This window comes from Parasteatoda tepidariorum, chromosome 3 (assembly GCF_982258835.1).
Source record: "Parasteatoda tepidariorum strain Cologne lab strain chromosome 3, Ptep-v5.0, whole genome shotgun sequence".
NCBI lineage: Eukaryota > Metazoa > Arthropoda > Arachnida > Araneae > Theridiidae > Parasteatoda > Parasteatoda tepidariorum.
This window is the reverse complement of record NC_141757.1, coordinates 70505089-70523563: the sequence shown is the minus strand read 5'-3', so window position 1 is coordinate 70523563 and position 18475 is coordinate 70505089. Positions and strand designations below refer to the sequence as shown.

Below are 18475 nucleotides of genomic sequence, written 5' to 3'. Positions count from 1 at the left end.
AAACGTTGACGGGATATCGGTCGTAATAAAACACAATAAATAGAATGACATAAAACTATATATATATTTACTCAATAGAAAAAATAAACTTTTGTAACAATTTTTTTATAAGAAAACATAAAACTATATCTATATATTCAATAGAAAAAAATAAACTTTTGTAACAATTTTTTTAATAAAAATATATTATTAACATCAAACAATATTAATGTGACGGATGTGATTGTTTATTTTTACACAAATAATTAAATCTAGGCTCAATTTGAGTTAGTGCAGATCGTAATAAATTTTCAACGTTTATTAAAGTTGAACGGTATTTTGATTTTATGTAAGTTAATGTGGAAAAGGCTGATTCACATAAATATGTTGTACAAAATGGCAGTAATTTGTTCATTGCCGTTTCCGATAGTAGGGGATATTCTGATTTTATTTCTATCCAAAATTCATGCACAGGCACTTGAGAAAATCTAAGTCGCAAGGTAGTATCACTTGTTAATTCGGCAAATTCTTCTTGTGCTTTTAAGTTTAAAAAATTAATTTCTTCCATTTCAATTGAAAATAGATTGCAAATCCATTGTTGTGTATCGATATCATTGGGAAAATACCTATGCATGTAAACTTCCATATCCTTCAAATGATTAACTATAATTTTTGTTATAGGAGTATCTTTTTTTGAAATATTGTTACTAATTATATACTCGTCAGTAAATGGAAACATTTCGAGCGATCCACTTTCCACTCTGTTCTTCCATATAAGAATTTTTTTAACAAAGGCCTCAAGTTTATTTTTTAACATAAACATATTCGCAGACTCCCTGCATTGATAAATTCATATCATTGATTTTATCAAAAATATCTGCCAAATAGCATAGCTTGAGAAGCCATAAATTATCTTGAAAATAATCGGCCAAATTAGAATTTTGCTCTGTTAGAAATATAAGAACTTCATCTTTTAAAGTTAATAATCGTTTCAAACTTCGACCTCTTGATAGCCACCTAACTTCAGCATGTAGCAATAAACTTGTATAATCCGAATCCATATCAATGCACAAATTTTTAAACAATCGACTATTAAGTGCTCGACTTTTAATAAAGTTAATGATTTTGACTGCATCAAAAAACACAGTGTTTAATTCTGGTGCAATTTTTTTAACAACAAGTGCCTCTCGGTGAATCATACAATGTGTAAATGTAATATGATCATTTCCAGCTTTAACAAATGCTGTAAAACCAAGATCTTGTCCGGTCATTGCTGCAGCACCGTCCGTGCACACACCAACACAATTTTTCCAATTTAATCCTTCTTTTTCAAAAAACTCATTTACTTTTTTATATATATCTTTTCCACGAGTATGACCTTCCAGAGGACGACAAAACAGTATATCTTCATGAATGCTTCCCTCATAAATATATCTTACAAAAAGTAACAACTGTGCCATTTTTGAAATGTCTGTCGACTCGTCCAGTTGTATTGCAAACTTTGAGCTGTCTTTAAGCCTCATAAGAAGCTGTTGAAATTGATCATTGCTAATGTCTGAAATTCTTTTGGACACAGTGTCATTTGATAATGGAATTTTACTAATTTCAGCAGCATACTGTTTTCCATGAACAATTTCAGACATTCTTATAGCTGCAGGTAGTAAAAGTTGCTCTCCAATAGTAAAAGGCTTTTTCGTTTTTGCTATCAAATACGAAACTTCATACGATGCCAATAGATATTTATCATTCAAAGTAACATACTTCTCCAAAGTGTTCTTTTCTTTATTTGATGTTTGCAAAAGACGCTCAAAATATTCTATTGGCTTTTTTGATAACGTTGCATGTTTAGTATTCAAATGTCGTTGCAGTTTTGACGGTTTCATGCTTTCTGCAGCCAAAACTTCTTTGCAAATTAAGCACACTGGTTGTTCTTCATTGTTGTGAGAAGAGCATGTGAAGCCATACTGCAAATATGATTCGTCATATTTTCTTTTTTTGGTTTTGCTAGAAGTCGGATTTGAAGCACTGCAACTTGGTTGTGACGGCGTGGCAGACTTATTAGTTGGAATTTTAATTAGCCATTTATCCATGATGGTTAAATAATAATAAATAATTAAACAAAATGTAGTTGAACTTTAACGTAATAATTAAAAACACCAATTGAAAATTACACAGTAAATACACACATGTCACTACGAAGACAAACCTGAGTCCAAACTGAAGTACAAACAGAAAAATAACTACACTCGAATCTTTACCAGTGCAATGACAACAAATTACGATCAGATCAACCCCAACGCATGGCGTGTTCAAAGTGTGCAGCGCACAAAAGGCACCGTATCACAAAGACGCCGAAAAAGAAGCTTCCATTTAAGTTTTTTTATTATTCTTTTATAAAAATAATCTGCCGATTCGCCTAGCCTAGCTTGATTATGCTTCCGTATTGTATGTGTAAGCTGTAAGGCGACGCGGCGTCTGGGTACTTATAATCACTAAGTTATCTTGCAAACACTGACGCCGGCGGCCAGACATCAATGCCGAACGTTCAGTTGAAAATCGAGGAGCGCGTTGTATTTATTATTTTAAATGCTACTTCCATATTTTCATTTATAGGCCCTACATAACAGTTTTGCATTGCCACTTTTTTCAAAAAATAGTTATAATAAAACTACAATAGTATTTTGTATGATTTTTATTTGAATTTATATTTGTACGTAGTGTGTATACTAATTTTAAAATTTTATTTATAATGATTGAAAAGTATCAGATCTTTGCGACCCCCTTTCAGTAGTCTCGCGACCTCCCTGGGGGTCGCGACCCACAGTTTAAGAAGCCCTGGTTTATAGGACCATTTACATAACCCAATTCTTCATTTTCTTAAGTCAATACAATAAAGTTAATTTAAATAAAAATATTTTTTTTTTACAGAGAATGACTAATGATCAAAATTATGATGAAATATGGTATATTGTGACAAAAACCAGCATACCTTTATATTGATTGCTGGTCCACTGATAATTTATTTTGTAGTGGTCTGAGTTAAATTTTAGCCATCATTAATTTAAAGACCTGGATAAGAAATAAAAATAACAATGTGAGGACCATGGTCCTTTATCTGTCTTGTAATAAATCACCATGAAATATCCTTTTCTATAAATTTCTCCTTTTACTTTTAAATTTATCCATTTATTTTAGAGATTTGTATTACTTTAAATAGAGACCTACTTTTAGTGAAAAAATGATGCAGAAATTGGGAAGTCCTGAGTGCTAAGGACTCATAATTTCCTAAGTCTAGTCGAATCACTGATAACATTAGGTTTTAAAAAGTAATTAATACTCACCAGATTTTTCTTTACCAACATCTAAAGGCTTCTGCCCTAACTTAGATCTCCCTTTACTAAAATATTAAAAAATTAAATAATAAGAAAAAATATACAAAAAGTAACATAAAGTAATAATCTATTTACAATAAAATAAAGGAACATACTTTGCTTCACGCATACTCAAAGATTGTCGATCAGAATAATCTAAAAAGAAAAATAATATTTTTTTTTTAATTGAAATAAATTAACAAAAAACACTGCCTTTTATAAGGACAGTTTAGGGGCCGTTCAAAAAGTACGTACATCCCGAAGGGGGGGAGGGGATTTGCTATTATGTACGGTTTTGTACGATGGGGAGGGGGGGAGGTATTATACAAAGTACGTACTTTATAAACATACACCGAATTTAAATTTGACTTTATCCTACACCCTCCTTAAGTAAATATTTAATTTTATTTAAAACATAATTATTTTAATTTTTATGAAAAAGGGGGGTAGACTAATAAAATGTACGTACTCTAAGGGGGGGGAGTAAGACCTTATGTACGGTAATGTACGAAGGGGGGGAGGGGTTTAAAATTTCGCCATTTTTGTGTACGTACTTTTTGAACGGCCCCTTACACACAATTTTGTGACAGTTGTTTTATCCCTCAATCTGGTTTTTACCTACCTTCTTGCTGGACTCAAAGCCTCTATGCTTTCCTACTGTTTATCTGGTAAACTAGCTTGGTGGAATTTATCAGCATTATTATTGTATAATTAGCATAAAGAGCAAACTATAGAGAGAAGAGCATGATGCTCTTCCTCATATTTGAGTGGTTTGTCTGTATTCTTTTTCAGCAAATTTTTAATTATAAATCATGTAACTTAGATGTTTGAAACAGAAAGAAAAATTAACAGAATTATATTTTCAACAATCAAAAAGTTCATACACATTTTTCTTTAAATTTCATTTGTAAAAATAATATATATATATATATATATATATATATATATATATATAAATACTGAAAAATAAATGTTAAGTTTCATAAACATTTTTATAGGAATTTCTTGATTTTAAAAACATAAGTATTCTTTATAAAAAAATCTTATTTTTAATAACATTATCTATATTTTTAAGGAAATTTTAATTTTAAAAATTATTATTTGTTTTTAAAGTGAATTTTTATTTCTTAAAAAAATAATATATATATATATATGTAATCTCAAAAGTAAAGTCTAGTTCTTAAATATATGATACATTTATAAGTAAAAATTCAACATTTTTTAAATCTCATCTTACTGTTCTTACTAGCGATTTTTCCAGTTTTAACTCTAATTATATTAAAAACATTACTTAATTAAATCAATAAATTTTTAAAAAACTGTGGTTAGTATTCAAACTTTTAATCAAATTAAGCTTTAAGTTTTATGAACAGAGTGTCTAAAAAAAAACTGTATACTGAATACCTCTTGATCTAAGGGTTATAGAAACTTAGTTCCAATTGAAAATATTTTTCAAATTAAGTTAACTTTCATATAATAGTTTTGATCAGGTAACTTGTTTTCAGTAAAGTTAACTTTTTATAGGTTGCTTTAATGCATCAACTACAAATTAGAAAAGTGCTCTTTACTTACTCTTAAACGAATCTGTAAATTTGTATAAAAAAAAAAGAATTTAGTCAAAAAAGGAGTTCAGAAATTATGATTTACAGAACGTTTGTGAATAGAGATAAAGAAATCATCTGTTTAAGGGACCGTATAAATATACTATTATACATCTTAGACACCATGACATAAGCAATTCTAAAATTCTTTTCGTTCATTGCAAACTTATTTTGAATGAATTTGTAGAACTTAAAGATGTGTTGATATGTTAAGCTAATTATTTTAATCTCATCATTAGACAAATAAAATATTAACTAATAAACTAAATTCATGAAAAATGTAAACTGAATTATCTAAGAATGAATTTTTAAATGCAAGTGACTCTTAAATGGTGGATTGTAGTGCATAAATTATATGCCTATTTGATTGAAATTATTTGAAGCAATTTACATTTAAAAATGAGTAAGTGAAATACATTGATAAAAATAAAATAGGTAAAATTATAACTATTTTGCAAAGTTAATCTAGAAGTCAAAGGTTGACAGTTTGCAATTTCTCATAAATTTGAAAGAAATGCAACAATTTTACCTCATAATTTATTTATTTTTTTGTTGATGCTGGAATGTAATAATAAATTTTACTTAATAATATGAAGCAAAGTTATGTACGTTGCTCGACCAAAAATAAAATTTATGTTAATAAATTAAATGTGCTGAAGAGCTAATAAAAAAAAGAAAATAACGAATTAAAACACTACAATCTCAATTAAGAAAAAATATATCATTTTTGCAAAGTTACAGGTAATTGAAAATTACATATTTACAATTTACTTTACAATGATTAGAATTTAGCTTAATATGGAGACAAACTATTACTTTTGTTATGATGAAACATTTAATATGCGCATTGATTTTTTTGGAAACAAAAAAAGCAAATATTGTATAATTAAATGCTTGTTAATGTATTATTATTAAAATAATTTGTGTCTTAATAAAACAAATACATAAATAAAAATTTAAAAAAAAAAGGAATGTTGAAATTTCAAATGTTATTGGGAACATAATTTCAGTTTCTTGAAAAACATTTGCAATAAGTAAATACTTTTGTGTATGTTATGTTGCATTTATTCAGCTAATAGTGTTAACTCCCGAGAAATGTTTTTTCTTCTTTCTATTCATTAATTGATAGATTTAGAGTTTCAATAGCCTAATCAGCATAGGTGGAACCAAAAAAATAAATAACGGCTGATTAAATATCAGATGGAATTGATCCCAACAGTTAATTTTGTTACATTTTAAAAATAAGACTTAGATATAAAATTGTAAATAAATTATGCAGTCAAAATAAAAAATACAAATATATGTAGCATTTTTAGACTATATTTACAATTCTAATTAAGTTAAATTTACCATTTATTAAAATTTTGTAATTTTAAGTTATTTACTTCTTTCATGTAATTTCATTCTCCCTATTTTAAATGAACTGAAATAATATGTCAGATGCTTATAAAAATTCGCCTAAAATGATCATTACTACAAATGCATTTCGAAAACGATATTCATTTATCAGAGAGAAAACCTCATTCCATCAGGAAAATGAAACATAATCATGAAATATATAATATAGCCTGTAATTTCTATTCAATTTTCTTTTGCTGAATTACAAGCTGTCGAGGCAAAGAAGGGTTTGGTTAAAGTCATTTTTATCAGTGGATACTTTATTAAATGCAGTTAAAGATCAAATGAACTTCGCTTAGTTTGTCGCTGTGTTTTTCTTTGCTTTCCGGTATATATCACATTTTATCCGACTTATTAATTTTGAAACATGTTCCCAACTTCCTTTTTTTATTGTTTTTGTACTGAATCAATAGATAAGAACTAGGGGAAATTTCCATATCCTGATCTTTGGTAGAATAATCGCCAAGTCTTGGGAATTTCCCAGCAGCGGCATGCAAGAAACTAAAAAAGACATCACAGAAAGAGATTAACTCGAAAGGTGTAACTCATAACCGCCCCCAGGCAAACATCTACACATTGTTGTTTTTTTAAATTTGCATTTTTAGAATATATTTAGCACTTTGACCATTGTAGTTCGTGCTACAGATCACGATACAGAAATATCACCAAGAACTGTTTATTTCAGCAATTTAAATGAATTTTGCACGAAATTATTTGAAAAGAATGACGTTTTTTCTTTTTCTCTTTATTTGCACTTCATTGGGGGAGATTTTTTGTATCCAGATCTACGGCAGAACAATCGCCAAATCTTGGCAACTTCTGGACAGCGGCAAACTGGAAATAAAAAAAAATTAAAGAAAGGGACATACTCGAAACGTATAACTCGTAACTCATGGGAAAACATCTTTTTTTAAAAAATTGCAAGTTTAAAATCTATTTGGCACCTTGGTGATGGTAGTTGGCGCAACTGATCAGGATACGGAAATATCCCCCGTACGCGTTATCACTGAGGTATCGATAACGAAATATCTCAGAGTAACATAATTTGGTAAATAAAAGGTTAGATTAATGAGGTTTTCAATTAGGTTACCTTCGTCATCAGATTCTAGCTCTTCCTTAACAACAGCACTTCCTAAGAAGGGAATATCTGATGACGGACGACTTTTTCTACCTTCTTCTGAACTATGCTCTTCTAAAAGCTGTTCCTGAGCGAATTTTTCTAGAGAATCCTCATTCGTGTCAAGTTTGCTTCTTTTCCGCAATTCCTCTATCGCAGCTTCACGACGGCGTTTTTTAGAAGCACGTATAGAAGGAGAGGTTATTTCTTTGTTTTCGGTGAGTTTTTCATCCAACAGTTTATCGACATCAAATTCATCCTCTAAATTTACGTTCCGTTTGCGAGAGCTGTCCGAGTCACGACTATCAATATTATGAGGTTCACGGAGCACATCAGACATTTCACTGGGATCAAATTGACTCTTTCCATCTTGTTCTTCAAAATCAGCTATATCAGGGCTCTTTTGTTTATCCTTACGATGACTGGATTTATGAGCCTTTTTGTGATCTCTTTCCCTAGAACAAGACCGTTTCTTATGTTTCTTTTTATCTCGCTTCTCTTTATGTTTTTTGGAAGAACCCATCCTAAAAATGATTTCAGTTACACAATTAAAATTACCAAGTGCTAAAAAAACGCAATTAAAAAAGTTATTAAATTTTACATATACAAAATAAACACAGCAATAAGTTAATCAACGATTGACTATCTCACAAAATATAGCGAAAACACTCTTAATCGAATAATTTCAACCCTCTAAAATTTATCAGTTGTATTCTACATCAAAGCACTGAGTTTTATTAAAATATTATGAACGAGACGCGTTTAAACTCATTGGTGCGTAATTTTTAAAATACTCTAGCTGTTGTTTGTGACAGGGGTTGTTGGCTCCTCTTGTAACCGCTAAGTTCAAATGCTAATTTTGTTGCCATTTAAAGAAAACAAATTGTTTCTTTCAATCTGCCTCTTACGTACTGACGTCAATTTGTCATTTCACCAATCAGGTTGTCATATTTCCCCGACTGCGACCGGAGGAGCGAAACGATCCTCTTTTTATACTTAAAATTCTTTTTAAGCATTATTTGTCCCTCAGTGATCGTAAAGACACGGTTCCCAGTAGAACACTGAAGTCCAAGCCTCACAGGCTGCTGTCAGTAAGCCGCTAGGCGACCTCTTTAATCTGCCTGAGTAAGAACGGAGAGGGTCAAAATTGCAATGGCACATCTTCGGATTAGAGTGCTAGAGACATCTTCGGATTAGTAGTCACTCTACTTCGGATCATCCTCAGGGATGTTTCGCACACCGTCACCAATAGCCCATTCTGCAGCTGTAGTGCGACGTAAATAATGTACCTCTCCCTTTAAACATTATTTTATACATTTATTAAGGACTACACGTCTGCCCGCTACCACTTAATAAACTGGAATTACTAATACTCTAACTAGAATTTACGGTTTATCTAGAACATATTTGCCCAACCTTTTGCTGGCTCATTTCACCCATCAGATTATATAGTGTGACGGATTGGAGAGAAAGCATCAAAATGTCAGGATATTGCAATTGCTTTATGTTTGTTCCTTTCGATTTAATTTAAAATTTAATAGCTGAAAAGTCTCAAAAATTTAGCTACTGATACTTCCTATGTGATTTAAGCTTAATATTTTAAACAGTTGAATTTCGCTCTTTCTATCAAGTAAAGAAATGGCTATTTTGCCAAACACAAAAGATCACTTTAAATACACATCTAAAAAGGAATTCAGAGGAAGAATTTTAATTTTATCTCAATTTATTTATGTAAATAGCATCAAGTGAAAAGAGACTGTTACTAAGTACTGTCATGTTGTATTTAAAAAAGAAAAGAAAAGAAATGGGAATAAAACAAGAATTTCGTTAAATTTTAAAGATTATACAAACAAATTTAATAAAATAATAGAAATTTAATGACTTCAAAAATGATTTGAAATTAAAAAAAAAGAGAATAAGCTAAGGTCTTTTTATGGTCAAATAAAATTCCAACTAATAGTTTTTCTTTCCATGAGAATATTTAATATAAAGAAAACAAAAATAAACAATTTAAACTCTTAAAGAAAATGAAACAGATCTTTAAACATAATACAGTGCAATTGCAAAAAAAAAAGGAAAAAAAAGGCAGTTTGCTGATAATAAATTTCGTTTAACTTTATGGAGAAATGAAAATTTTCTGAAACAATGGTGATAGCTAGTAAAAAAAAAAAAAAAAAAAAAAAGGAGTAACTTATTTAATGAAAACATGCACTCGATATGATTCTGACTAGTTGCTATTAGATCGAGATAAGAAAAAATATGCTCCAGCTAGAAACTTAGCACTTTCTTATTTTATTTTTTAATAAATAGGGTCTACTTTTAAAGCACAGTATTTTATTCTTCTTACGTTCGTATTTTTTTTATCACTAAAGAACACAATAATTTTCTACCGCATTAGAATGTTTTTTTTCCGCATTTATGAAAATAAATTTATAATTATAAGAAGTAAATAAGATTTTTAATTTAAACCCATAACACATTCCTAAAAAATATTTAGTACACAATTTTTGAGTGGTATCCATTTCTAATCGTTTCCGTTTATATTTGAATATAAATGTTGGTCCTATAATAAAAATATTGCACTTTTAGTCTACTAAAATCACAATTTTAGTCGACAATCGTATTTAGTAGTCTCTTCCGGAAGATGATTTCTCATTCCGTCATTTGCATTATTTGTGGGTGTGCTAGTTCTGATTTCCATCAGCTGCTTATGTTCCTGTTTATGAGTTTAATGGCTTTATTTACCATATCATATTGGCCTGTTGATGTTGCTTTATTTACAGCGTCTGTGTAGATAAGTTTCCTTTACTATGTCAACTCTCTAATGTTCTCTGTTTAAGCTATCCTTATTTATTGGTTTTAGAGTAAAAATTATTCCAAGTTCAGCTTATGTGTTGAAGAAAGATAAACAAACAATAAGGATTTACCCCAATAGGTAGCAATGTTCTGTTTCATTAAGATAACTTTTTCTAGAGAGGTAAAACTGAGTGTTCTGGTGCCCCCCTTTCCTTTTTGATATGTCTATGCTGGGCCCAAAAAGCTGCAGGAGAATACAACTACATCCAAGGCTGAACATAGAACATAGGTTTCACATGAGCAGGACAGAATTTATTGTACGAGTCACCCTCAAAGCATAAAAAGCCTCGTTTTCATATTTTGCAGAATTTAAGACCCTTTATACAAAATTGCAGTTTTTAAATAGATATAAATAAATTATCTACTATTTTTTTTTGTTGAAAAACATTAATGTACAAATTTTTTTCAAAAGAATTTTGGTAGGGCCTTTAGCCATCTCAGGTGCTCGGACAATGGATTCACTTTTCCCCCTGTCCCATTCAATGTAGCCTTGACTACATAATATAAAAATGACAAATATTCTTCTAGAATTTCAGATAAAATAGAATGTCTGCTACTTTTTTACTGAAATTCTGGTATTTCAAAATTTCTCACAGAGTTAACATTAAACCATGACCTTTTCTAGAAAAAATTCGAATGTAAAAAAATAGTACATCTATGACTTTTCGAGAATGATACATTGCATACAATGAATATCTTCATTAAATCAGTTTCTAGGTCAAAAAGTTTAGTTCCAACAGGCTTTCCAATTTTAGTAACTAGGTATTATCCCATTTTCTCCTATATGTATATTTTACTTCTAATGATGAGGCAAATAGCTATTAAAAAAACTAGTAAAAATACAATAAAAAAAGATGACAAAACAAGATTCACCGAAGTCATTGACTTAAAAATCTTCTGGCCTGATAATAAAGTACCGTTTATTTCAGAGTCTCCTTTAAGAACTGCACAGTGGCAGAGGTGGTATCTATTCATAGGGTAATAAATTTGTTATATAAAGGAGCCAGTAATTTTTAAGTATTAGCCTTCACTTTAGATTAAAAATTCAAATCCAAAGAATCTAGAAATAGTTACTTAAAGTTATTAAAATAATTTAAAGGTAGTTACAAACATATAAAAATACCATTTTCAGTCTTTAAATTAGTACCACTTTTTAAATTCTTCCAGATCTTTGTAAACCCTGATATTGGGTAGTCAGGAAAGTCTGTGCAGAATAGAATTTCGATTAGGTTAAAGATAGGCAGTTTAAAGTTCTCCTAATTTTTCAGCCATTTTAATTTTTCAATCGATATTTATGTAGTATGTATCAAACTTCTATACATGCAGTAAGATTCCAAATCTTGGTGGTGATCAATAAGATTTAGCGATATATTTTTAAAAACAAGAAATATACTTCATATCATATATTTGGAAACATCCTGAATATTTTTGACAAAGCATGGCTACCTATCGAAAATCAGCATGAACTTTTCAGATGACCCAATAAAATATTACAGAAGTAAAAAGAAATTGCAACCTGCGAGAAATTTATAATTAAAAAAGATACCAGTAGGGAGAAACACTTTAGCTTGCTCAGACTGCAGTATTTAAGGAAATGAACTAACTCAACTAAAATTGTTACTTATATTAAACAATTACAAACTTGTATCTTAAACAATATCATTAATTTCAAAGATAAAAGTTATTCAAAGGTATCTCCTACTCCCCTACACAGAAATTTTTTTTATTATTTATCTTCATAAAAATTGAAAAATTTGCATAAATTATAAAGAGAAACTGTCCACAAGTTCACTTTTAGTTCCAAAATATTTTACATACATTTTCTATTTTAATTTTAAAAGCAAATTAATATTGTTCTAATTAATCTAACGAGTAATTAAGGTATCATCTATTGATATAAAAGTAAAATTCATTGCAGCTCCAAAAATCTAATTTTTTCTCCTGTGACTATTTAAAAAAAAATAAAAAAATAAGGGTGTGCACCGCTACTAATTTTAATAAAATACCTTCAAAATTAATTGCAATACTCAATGGAAATTGAAAGAAATCAAATGAGACAAGAACCTTTATTTTGTACTTTGCTCTTTATTAGTATTTGTTACTCATACTGTCAAATTCTCTGTCACCAGAAAGCAAAAAAAAAAAAAAAAAACTCTTGGATAATTTATTTAATTATTTATCCAGTGAAAAAGGTTTTTATTTTTGAGTACTTTATAGTTTTCGTTAAAAATGTGTAGATGATAAATAAGTAGTTTTGTCAAATCTACACAGTTATCATACTTTGAAAGAAGTATAAATAGCATTTGAATTTTTCAAGATTTGTAAATGGTCCACGGGGATATAAAGGACAAGCTGATAACTTATTATCTTTCATTTAATATGATGAGCAATTGATTACCTATCGAAGCATATAGAAGAGTGTAAAATATTTTGTTTATTTTAAAAATGAACTCACACTAGTTTCAAAATATTTAAGTCTAAATTTTGCATAAATATTTCTCCCAGCTACAGTATTAACTATTTATACTTTCATAAAAATGTAAATTAATTAATCATGTCAAAAACAGAATTTAAGAGATTTTAATAAGTTTAAAAAAAAAATATAGATATCAATAATTTAAACTGATTTTAAAAAATGTGCAGTTTGAATATTTTTTATATAATAATATTGATTAATATATTTTTTAGGGCACAATTTTTCAAAAGACTTTTTATTAATAATAAAATAAAAAAAAAGCATGGAACTATTAAATTTAAACTAGTTATATGTACAATCATTTGCTGGTAATAAATATATTACAATTATAGACATTTAGTTTCCTGTCATATAATTAAATACAAGTGCTTTAAAATTTATTTAACATGTAATTAGTGTACATCAACCCAGTTACCTAAAATATATCTTTTACAATGTGTTACCCTAAGCATTTTTGGAAGGGCTGCTCACACTGCCTGCTCTTAGATCCCTATAAATGCACCCTCATTGCCTTTTTTGTGAAAATACAGAGCCATCCTTTGGAAAAACTGCCTTTTTATCTTATTTTTTTACAAAAAGGTTATTTTCTTCACCACCTGCTTTAATGAAAAATCCAATTCTGATTTATTTAGTTATTGATATTTACTTAACTTTAATTTCATTTCTTCATTTTAGTAAGATTTTTCTTATGTTTTCTACAAGAGTGAAAGTTTCGAAAATTGTCAAGACTGAAAATTTCGAAATCAGAAGTGGGCGTGTCCCGTCCAATAATTTTAAGTAAACAAAAAATTATATATGAATTCTTTTCATAAAAATTGCGAACAAACTTTCTAATAAAAATTAAAATACACAAAATGCAAATAAGGCTTATAAAAATTCCATATTTATTTTAGCAAACCTACTATTGTTCAGGAGTATAAACAAAAAATGCAAAGTAATTAGTTATTTCAAGCAAAAATTACCTCAGCTTTCAATTTTTTTCTGACATCTAATTTTCTAATAAAATAAAGTGCTGGTATTTTAAGGAAAAGGATATACTTAGCTAAGTTAATACTTTGTTAATAAATAACAAAAACAATTTCTTAGAATTCACTTATAGTAATATTTTGTTTCGCTCCGTCTTGTGGTTTTTTAAAAAATACGGAAACCTTTCACCCCTGGTTGTCTAGTTATTTAGTTAAAATGTGCATGAAATTTATTTTCTTTCTATAATTTGGATTAAATTTTTCAAAGATATTGTACTATTAGAAAAGATTATAAACCAATGTTGGGATTTATGTTGGAAAAAAGTATACTTTATTCAAGACTTTGAAAAGAGTGGAAAGTATTTGAAGTCTAAAAATGACTTGTATGATTGTTTAGTAATAAGTTTTAGCTTAAATTTAAACACATGGAATTTAATACAGTACAAAAAAGTTGAAAGTTTCTTCTCTTTTGTTGTTTTACTTTTATACAAAATGTTTTAGAGATTGGTCGTTCTCTGGTTCAGGTCAAAATTACGATCTGTGGCTGAATGAATAGATGTATGAATGGGTCTGCCCTATAAACAGGCTGTGATGTGTTTGTGGCTGTAGTTGTATTCTTGGCCACAGAAAAACAAGAAACGCTACCTCTAAGCTAAATTCGCTTGGTTTCACTGCTTAGATTAGATAATAGTTGCACACTGAAAAAATTAAACTTATTATTCAGAATAAATAAATAAATAGATTCTGATAATTTTTATAGCAGGCTCAATTTTTATTAGTTTCCTCTTTTGGAAGGTGGTATGTTAATGAATAATTTAGAGATTTTAAATTTTTCGATTAATCAAATCAAAAAAGCTTTCAATCAATTAATCATTTTCAAGCTTACATTCTTTTGAAGAAAATTTAAACACAATTATCTTCTACCCTGCTTTCAATTTTTGTTTCGTTATTTTGATAATGAATGAGAATTACTTAGTGAACTATACAAATAAAATGGGATAATTTAAAAATTGGGTCAAATTCATTTATATAATATTACACATTTTGATAAAATTTAACATTGGTATGTGAGTACCCTTTTCTTTAAGGAAGCATCCTGACATTTTATATTTCTAGATAAAACTCTTATCAGTATGTTTTAAAATCTAATCTAATTTACTTTTTATACAGTGTTTTCACTACAGCGCGAGAATCTCTCATATTTTTTTATTTTCTCGCATTAAAAAATTATTACCGCGAGAAATTCGCGCATTCCATAAACCAATTTCAAAATTCGCGAATTTCTCGCATTTTGAAAAAAAATTCTCATTTGCGCCATTTAGAATAAAATCCGTTTCACTCTTCTTCCTGGATCTTTTATTATTTTTAACATCTGCCCCATTATCTAGCTTCCCTATTTACCAGTATTGTTCAGAGCCTTTAAGAACAACAGAACACCATCCTTCCGAACCACGGAACCTCTTTCAGAACGCATTTCTCTGCAACCACGTGTTTACCGTAGGTAAGGTTTCTTCATGTAAGACGTTCAAATTTTTTGCTCGTTAATGTAAGATGGACAAATACCTTGTAAAGCCAATATCTTCTACTCCGAAACGGACGAATGAAAATGAAACAAATGTGGGTAGAAACGATCAAAACGAAACAAATACGCATTTGAGCAACCTAATGAGAATAGCTGATGAAAAAGTAGATGTAGAACATTTTCCATATGATGATGCAGCTAAAATATTCAATGCATTAAAAATTAGAAGATGTTAAAAATGCATTATAATGAAAGAAATTTTTTTTTCAAGTCTCTTAGTGTTTTTTTTTTTTTTTTTTTTTTTTAATTTTTGAAATCTCACTTAACTTTTTAAAATCTCACCCTGTTTTTGAGAAAGGGTGAGAAATTCTCACCCATTTTTTTTTCTGAAATGAAAACACTGTTATAGGATATCTATTTGACAAATGGTTTTCAATTTTAATCGAAAGTATTCAACTATTTTGGCTACAAAATTGTTTTAAATAATATTAATACACCATATTAGATATTTTGGTTAGCAAATGTAAAGAAATTGATTTACATCAAATAAATCTGACTTTTTGTAAATTCCCCCCCTTCAAACTTACATACAAAATTGTATTGTAATTCGTCGATAATAACAATCTAATAATGATTGTTTCAAAATATATTAAAATCAAAATTTTTAAAACAAAAATTGAAAGAGATTATGATTGTCTGACAGCACTGAGATGTTATTAAGCCTAAGTGCTGACCTTGTTGCTAAGAATTATTCTCAGGACATAGTACAAAAGCATTAAACATTCTATCGCTTATTATTTTGAAACAATTTATACCATAATTTTTTTTTCTTCTATCTCTTAAAAGATTTTACTTCTTAGGATTTCCATGAAAACTACTGCTTTCACAGTTTTCCCTCACTGGTTTCATCATCAGGTTTGCAGGCATCATACCAATACATTTAGGATAGATCAGGCTTTTAAGATGTTTTAAATAATATTCATTTACTTTAATAAAGCAGTAAATATTTTTTTCATTGTAAGAGAAAAAATTAATAATTAGAGATAGTGTTTTCCAAAAAAGATTTTAATCTTAATTTCAAACATATAAAATAAATACATTTTGAACAATGAAAAATATCAGCTAAAAACATTGCAATTGGCTTGACACACCTTAAATACCTAATAAGTTAATGGTAAAACAAGACGTTATAAGGTCAATTACAGAATAAGAACATAATAAATATTTATACATGCTTAAAGCTAAAATACATTCAATCCCATTTGAATGTTATCTATATGCAAACAATAAAAATTCATATATATTAAGTTAAATATATAAAATTTGAAGAGCTCAGTTCAGCCTTTCAAAAGATAAAATATATGTATTTATTTATAACTATTTTATATCATTAATAGATTTACGTATTCTGAGAAGCAAAAGCATGCAAACTGCCCATTTGACTAATACCATCTCGTATATGATTGATATGTATTTCAACCTCATTTTTAAAAACTGGAACATTTTGCTTCTTTAGTCTAGATTGTATTTCAGTTAATGTTTCTGAAAGAGATTTGAACTCAAATGAGTTATATTCACTGGTAGAGAGGTGTTTTAACTGGGACATAAGAGAAGATAGTTGAGCAATAAGCATCAATATATTTTGGTTCTTCACAACAGGAAAGTCTTCTAGAAGGCTCTTTTGCTCAATATAATCCAATGCTTCTTTAAAGCATTGATCTTTAATGGTACTTGGCTGTAATACAGGTTGCAACCCCTGTTCAGGAGCTATCTCTTGACAGAAAGTGTGTACATTATTTAGATACTCACAGAGATCTTTATTTAGACGCTCAAATTCCAAAACAAGAGACGCGTAAGATTTCTGAAAGTCAAAAGTCATGGGTTGACCTCGAGATAGACTTCGTTCAGCTTCAGTATGCATATCCTTCAATAAAGTCAAATTTTTTTTCTTCACAGCCAATATTTTTGTTAGCCGCACCAACAGAGCGAGAAACTTTTTAGGAAAGCCCCCTAATGTTCCATCCTCAACAAAAGAAACATCTTCTTTGTTTGAAGATTCTCCTAAAAGTGGATCTGTATCAGACTGCGGCCAAGGAGAAATTGGGACGAAGCGAGGAGATGAATATAACAAGTTTCTTGGACGAGATTTTTGAGCAAATGCTTTGATAGGCATCATATCAGGTGGATCATTACTGAGAACCTCAAAATCTGGGATAGAAAAGGTGCCTAGTCCTGGCCTATCAAATGTTATGCGATAAGTAGAGTTGGAAGTATCTACAGCATCTATGGAACCATAGAAAAGTCCATCTTGTGGACTGCGAACTCTTGCAGTTGCTTTTGTTCCAATCACAAGAGGTAGAGGTATTTCAGATGGAAGATCTTTGAACAGTGCCAAATCAACATTTTTTCGCAGCTGGAGTTGTCGAATTTTACTTCTCTTTAATTCCAATGATTTTCTTTCTTCAGCAAAAAAGCTTGGGGAGCATCTCCGAGGCTTTCCAAGGAATCTTCGTATCTTGCACCACTCAACACGAGTCATGTTGCGAGTTTTTAAGTTGGGAAAATTCTCTTGCAAACAACTGTAATAATCGCTATCTTTAAAGAGAGGTTGATCTATGTTGGAATAAAACCATTCACAACATAAAAATCTATGAGCTTTCGGTAACTTTAAGAGATTTCGAAGTTTTAGACCCACTTTTTGAGCAACACGCTTGTCAGGTAATTGTTGTGGAGGTGTTGAAGGTACTGGAGATGAGACTCGGACTGTTTTCCTAGGCGACGATCTTGAGAGAGTGTAAGACGTATCTTCATGATCGTTATATATCAATCGATTACGTTTTCGGATTCTAGGTGAACAATCTCTTCTTGCAGGAACAGGTGAAGGAGCTGTGGGGATATGCCTAGCTTGGCTTTTCATGCTCAACAGAGCAGCTACGGATTCATTTTCAAGGGAATCCGCCATTTTTTATATGATGCCAAACTTCAAAGTTTTTAACTGTAATGTTATGATGTCAATGGTCTAATTGTAATTCCGTTTCAGAAAAATTTAGTGGTTTGTAGGTTTTTAAATTATAATCAAGCTAATTACATTTTTTAGTTCAAGTTATTTCGTTCAGACGTAAAACAATAATCACGATTCGAAAATTTTTTTGAGAAGGGAGAGTTTTACTGCAGTTTTATCACATAGTTG

At 29.5% G+C, this 18475-nt stretch overlaps 2 protein-coding genes across 2 annotated transcripts in view; both read right to left on the bottom strand.

Annotated features, from left to right (window-relative positions):
• Positions 1-8276, bottom strand: part of LOC107452658 (U4/U6.U5 tri-snRNP-associated protein 1) — a 39471-nt gene extending 31195 nt beyond the window's left edge. The window contains exons 1-3 of the mRNA XM_016069204.4: positions 7440-8276; positions 3467-3506; positions 3321-3376 (exon numbers count right to left, since the gene is read on the bottom strand). Coding sequence (XP_015924690.1) covers positions 3321-3376; positions 3467-3506; positions 7440-7989 — 646 coding nt within the window. The 5' untranslated portion in view covers positions 7990-8276. The remainder of the gene's footprint in view (positions 1-3320; positions 3377-3466; positions 3507-7439) is intronic.
• Positions 8277-16334: 8058 nt separating this feature from the next.
• On the bottom strand, positions 16335-18291 carry LOC107452648 (protein lin-9 homolog). The gene has a single exon (XM_016069191.4). It carries the CDS (start codon positions 18245-18247, stop codon positions 16685-16687), a length of 1563 nt encoding a protein of 520 aa, XP_015924677.3. The 5' UTR covers positions 18248-18291; the 3' UTR covers positions 16335-16684.
• Positions 18292-18475: the final 184 nt, after the last annotated feature.

What these genes read in the sequence shown, in the direction of transcription:
- LOC107452648 (XM_016069191.4), bottom strand. Translation starts at nt 18,247, where the DNA reads ATGGCGGATTCCCTTGAAAATGAATCCGTAGCTGCTCTGTTGAGCATG.